At 39.9% G+C, this 6,067-nt stretch overlaps 1 protein-coding gene across 1 annotated transcript; it reads right to left on the bottom strand.

Annotated features, from left to right (window-relative positions):
- Positions 1–3,042: 3,042 nt before the first annotated feature.
- LOC105387980 lies at positions 3,043–5,044 on the bottom strand. Its single transcript, XM_011558801.3, has one exon. The coding sequence runs from the start codon at positions 4,746–4,748 to the stop codon at positions 4,374–4,376; it is 375 nt and encodes a 124-aa protein (XP_011557103.1). The 5' UTR covers positions 4,749–5,044; the 3' UTR covers positions 3,043–4,373.
- Positions 5,045–6,067: the final 1,023 nt, after the last annotated feature.

Genomic DNA, 6,067 nt, shown 5'->3' with positions numbered 1-6,067 from the left:
AATCGTCCACTGCTGGACATGACCTCTCCTAACGACTAACGACCGTCCGACAGAAGTGCAATCTCGCTATAATATTCACTGTGGATACGAGGCTTTACTCTACATTCTAGATAAACATGAACGGCGTTAAACCACAAAAGATTGCACATGTTTCCTCTGACGTATTTGAAATAATAACTCGAGTAATCAAATATCCACTCTTGATGTTGGTTGACGAATTGGTCCCGAGCCAATAGGTACATCGCATAAGATATACGATTACGAACTGAACACTTCAGCGCATTTGCGTCACTGAAACATACACTCGATCGTACATTGGATTGTCATCGTACTCATCATCATCATCGAATGCCAGAAGTGTGAATATATCAATTGCGTGTATTTGTCATTTCACATTTAGTAATCTGTATGTTACCTACTTGCTTCTTGTTATCTTCTTAACTTCGAAAAACTTAGTATATTTACATTTTGAGTCTTTATATATGTATAGTTGTTTCGGATCTTATATCTATACAATATTAGGTTGGGCCCTTAGTTGTTTCAGAAATACTATCGGAGAAATCCATGCTAGCCCGATTTTATAACAACATCTCATAGCAACATCTCTTCTTCTTGTCATTAGGTACCTTATTGTGTGATTGTTCTAAACACGCGGGTATCTTCAAGGTAGTGGTCGTCCAATTCCCCGATAGTACGGTCAGATGCAAAGAAACCTGACCCCCCTCTCATACTAACAATGCTTCTGAGGGGGGTCAGGTTTATCTGCACCTTACTGTACCTACCTTGGCATACCTGCATGCATAAATTTTCACAGCTGTAGCGTATAGCGGCAACATAAGTCAGAAAAAAAGTCGTGATCCATCCAAGTTTGTGAAATACGAACCTCCATTCCGCTATTTGAGTCGTAAATTGGACGATATGTAGAGTCGGGGTCTGTCTACAACCTAGAGGCAAACAAACACTAAAATAGTTGGTGGATTACCTGTCCAATAACTTTTGGTTTATTTATATGGTCTAGATAGGTAGCTTAACACTAGCAGTATCTAAGTCACGTAGGAAAATATCAGAAATTGTATTGCTATCGTATGGATATGGATTTAAGCGCTTAACATAATACCTACCTAAGCTTAGTTTAACAATCCCAGAACGCTTCCATTTCTTTTATCACGTCTCTTATTTTAAATTCAGAATGAGTATACATAATTATACATACATAAAAAACCAACCGAAATCTTTTAATGACTAATGAACAATATCAATAACTGATAATAATTATCCAAGATAGCATTAAGGGTTCCTTATCACTTGACTCGTAAAAGGCCACTGTTACATGTACCCTCCGCTAACTGTAACTACCGGCAAAATAGTTTCTTGGTAAGGGCATGCAACACGTACAACAGAATTTTCACCGAATCGGAAATTGACCTATTCTGCAGTAGTCTCTCTAAAATTAAAAACTTTTTCATTGATGAGTCGGTTGAACTAAAATAGTACACTACTAATATAAGTATTTAGGTAGTTAGTTAAGTGAATAACTTTATAAAATATTTTCATTTATTTTTAATTCAATTATCTGGGGGCACACTTGCATTTGGTATTTAATATTCAAATGCCACAAATATTGTAGCTTTCTGTTTTATTATTTTCTTCTAATATTATGTTGCCAATAATAATAAGTCAGTAGGCACTTAAATCTAACTAGGCGTAGTGGCGCTTGCCGCTGTTAGTTTGTAACTAGCGTAGTTTTTTATCTGTATACTTTAAGTTTGTTTCTATATGTGGGAATCTGTTAATGGCCTGTCTAATATTATATTAAATAGCTATTTTAAGTTATTATAAATAAGAACATGCTGTTGATTCTCCATGAAAAATAATAAATAAATAAATAAAATAACTGTACCCAACCCAACCCACCCACTGTGAAAAGTAAACAACGAACATAAAAGTAACTGTGTCTATCTGTGTAACAATATTTGCATGTGCAAGGTGCACTTGTGGAACATTCTAGAGTGGGCGCGGGACACCCCCCTCCCCACCCTTGACGATCAATACCGGGATAACCCGGACCTACGGCAGGGGGGCCACTCTATATGACGAAAAACTAAGCTTTAGAGCGCTGCTGCGCGGGCCACCACTCTTATCTCGCTGTATTAAACGTGCCGATTGCACGACAGCTCTCGTTCGTTTGTTTTTCGTCAGTATAGAGTGGCCCCGCTGTGCCATTTACGAAGTAACCAGTGCGGGGCCCTTATTGCCCAACGATAAGGAAGAGTTTCGTGTAAGGAGGGACAATCGTTGTTATCAGTGAACGGTGTATTGTATAGTCAAATACAAAGGTGTGTAAGGTAAGGGTTTCCTTTTATGCTTTTGTGTTCGTTTTGTGTACCGTGCTTTGATGATCAAATTATGGTCGAGTTGGATAGTATAGGTAGGTCTTTAACTTCGTTCACGAGCAATGAAAAAGTGCCACTTACAAAATGTCTAAATTTGTCCCAAATAAAAAAAATATTGAGTTAGAATTTGATCATAATATTTTAGTTTTTAGTTGGTAATATTCTGATGCGCTGCTTAATGTCATGCTTACTAATATTGCATTCAATTTCATTGCTCGTGACTCGTGAGTGTATAAGTACTTCGGTAACTTGGATTTTGTTTTCTGTATCGTCCGCATGCATAAGAGACTAGGCTTTGTAATTGTAGTGAAAGGGTTGGCCAATCAGATTTCATTCAGTCACTGTTTGCCTGGGAAGTGACAGGCGATAAGTGGCAAAACGGGGCTCCTTTTGCGTACCCTTTGGTCATACAACGCTTCAAATGTTTAAACCTGGGGGGTTACTTTATACTGACGAAAAACGCAGGAACAGGCAGAGTCGTCCCTTCCTGGATACTTTAATTAAGATTCAGGTAGGTAGTTCTAATGGTAGACATAGACATACATGCTACGAGAAATCGTTACATTGTATGATATTTAGACCAAAGAGTGAGAGGTAGGATGAACTAGGATGTGTATGGCTTAGGTTAGTATGAATCAAAGACATCAAGTTTAGATTATGTATCAAGTTTTATTATTTCATTAGGTTGGTATAAATCCATACAGATAATTAATGTACATGATAGTTATTACAAGTAACTCATGATGGCAGATCGTTATTTACAATGTCATTTTTAGTTTAGCTCTTAACCATAAAAAAAATCTAGGTACAGGTTTATCTTTTGCAGTCTTTAAATTTTCAAGCACTGATGTGAATTTAGTAACAATAATTTTGACAAATGTTTGAACTAATTGAACTCCTAATAATCCATAACATAACAGTACCTAGTATGGCAGTTTGTGATTTTCTTGATTGTAAGTACTTACTAAAGTACAAAAAAAACTTCTATCTAGCGAAAATAAGGAACTTTGAAATACATTATAAGTAATAACATTTACGACACCTACTTAAATGTCCTAGGAATTACATTCTTTGATATCTAACATCTACATTCGTTCATAACTTCACATTTAGTATTTTAGACTCACATTTTTGCACCAATTACTTATGAAAACATAATAATACTCATTCATAAACTGAAAGCTATACGATATAAATATATCACTAGACGCCAACACTTCTTTGACTCAGTTTCACTGAAAAACTACAAATATTTTTTTATAAAGCTGGTCCATACACAGTCATTTATTTGCTACAAGTCAACATTTACTTTATCCAAAGCGTAAAATCAATAACAAAACATCAACATACATAATATCTATCAAATGGAACCTTGTCATAATATCAATACACTTAAATTATCACTGCCTCGCACCGTCCTCTAATATCGACAGTTTGGTATTAAAATTTAGTTTAATTATAATAAAAGGTACTTGTTTCAACATTGTACGGTTACCAAATTTGTAGCCAGCCACTCGTCCCCAATTTAGATTACAGAAACCCTTGGATGGTCAGGCGTTTCACATTTTTAACATAACCGATTATACTATTTTATAAAATAAATAATACAACGCGACTTACAAATATCGAATCACAGATACAATCGTAAACTGCCAGCATATGCAGGAGCCGCGGCCGCGGCCGTGACCCCCTCCTAACCCTAGGCTAAGCGCAGTCTTATCATACAACAAACAGCCCTAATACAACCTAATACTGACACATTCTGATTAAACATAGTGCTTCACATGCAACAGTTAGAAAAAGCAAACAAATGTGATCTACATACTATTGCATTGTGGAGATGTAACATATAGTTACGTTCAGCGTTGTTGGCGGCCGGCGGCGGCGGCGGCGGCGGTGACGTCACAGGTAGGGCACGCACGAGCAGCGCGGCTCCGGGGAGTCCCCGCGGGTCCTGAACACACAGCACCGGCGGTTAGCTCATGACGTGCGCTCGGCGGAGCGAGGGTCGGCCCGGCCCAACGCCTTCTTCAACTTGTCGACCAACCTGTTGTGGAACTTGTCGTGCGGCGGGCGCGCGGGCGGGCTGCCGGGGGTCTTGGGGCTGTGGTTGTCGAGGGGCACCCGGAGCGAGCTGCGCGAGGGCGGCGGGCGCGAGTAGGAGAGCGAGCGCATGGCGGGCGCGCTGCGGTGCGGGCTGAGCGCGGCGCGCGGCGCCGTGGCGGGGCCCTCGGAGCGGGACTCGGAGACCTTCCGCACGCGCCCGCCCGGCCGCTCCGCCTCCGACACGCGACGCGACTTGCCCGAGTTGTAAATATCCCAGTCGTTCTTCACCACCGGCATCATAAACGCCATCTTCGCTGCTCGAGACCTCGCGGTGCAACGTTGTTGTTAACTGACGGCGCGCACTGTGGCCAATCCTCGTGCAGTATCGATCGGATGCACGTAAATCGCGGTCCGTTTCCACTGTACTCCGGCTGACGCGAGAAAAAACTGATTTGTATGTGTTGAGTTTGTAAATATTGACTTTTCCGGGCATACACAACTGTTCAACAGTTGAAACACTTGGCTTTCACTGCAATGTCAGATTCACTTTGGATTGTAATAGGATGTTAACCCTAGGACGATTTGCAGAAGAATGAGGTATTCGTGAAAACACACCCTGAATATAAGGAAAACATTGGCGCCACTGTCGCCGTGGTCGAATGTTGCAACATTTATAACTTTGGTTAATTAATGTACTGAACTAATTATGATGAAAAGAGATACGGAAAATTACTTTATTACTACTTAATTATTAAAAACACATTAAACAATGGATAATCTCTTGGAATTTTCTAGTTTTTACATTAGTGGCTAGGTGTCGCAGAAGTTCTGCTACTCGACAACAGATGGCGGAAAATGGGCATACTAATATTAGAAAATAGATAAAAGTTATCATGTTGACAATATGATGACTAACTAACGGATTACCTAGCTAAATTATCTTTAATTATCAAACAATGATTCATAACTCTTTTGATGATATGAGCCACAGTGGAGAAACACTAATGACCAATCTTTGTGCAAACACTACTGGGAAAAAAGGCACTGATATGAAAGAATGTTGTACATCATGATGGTGCCAGTCGGCAAGGGCGTACCCAGATAGGAGCAGGGGGGGCAGCTGCCCCCCCCTAGAAGATAAAATAAACGTAAATTTTCCTGCCAATGGGAATTAAAAACGTGTTACTTACTGTGCGCAATATGAAGTGTTGGAAACAAGGTATCTTTTCTTTTTAGTCAGATATTTTGATTTAATATTCTTTTATCTATAATGTTTCAATATAACCCGACCGACCATCATCTCGGAACAGGTATGAGCTGCCCCCCCCCCCCCCCCCTAGCTGAAATCCTGGGTACGCCCTTGCCAGTCGGTATAGTGCTTCGATATAAAAACGAGATTTATGTACCGGCCTGGGTTAGATAAATTTTGGGAGGACTAAAATCTGAAATATCAATTTTCGCAAAAGTGATCCTAATCTAATATACAGGTGACACATTAGTCAACGTCAATTCATACCGACAGGAGGTGACATAACCCGTCACTCTAAACAACTTTTGTTGTTTAAAAAAAACCCGCGAGTATTTGTTGGGTTCTCCACTTTGTATCACCTCTTACCGGCGAACATTTA

The sequence above is a fragment of the Plutella xylostella genome, chromosome 18 (assembly GCF_932276165.1).
Source record: "Plutella xylostella chromosome 18, ilPluXylo3.1, whole genome shotgun sequence".
NCBI lineage: Eukaryota > Metazoa > Arthropoda > Insecta > Lepidoptera > Plutellidae > Plutella > Plutella xylostella.
Note: the sequence above shows the minus strand (reverse complement) of the source record. Positions and strands in the feature narration are given on the sequence as shown.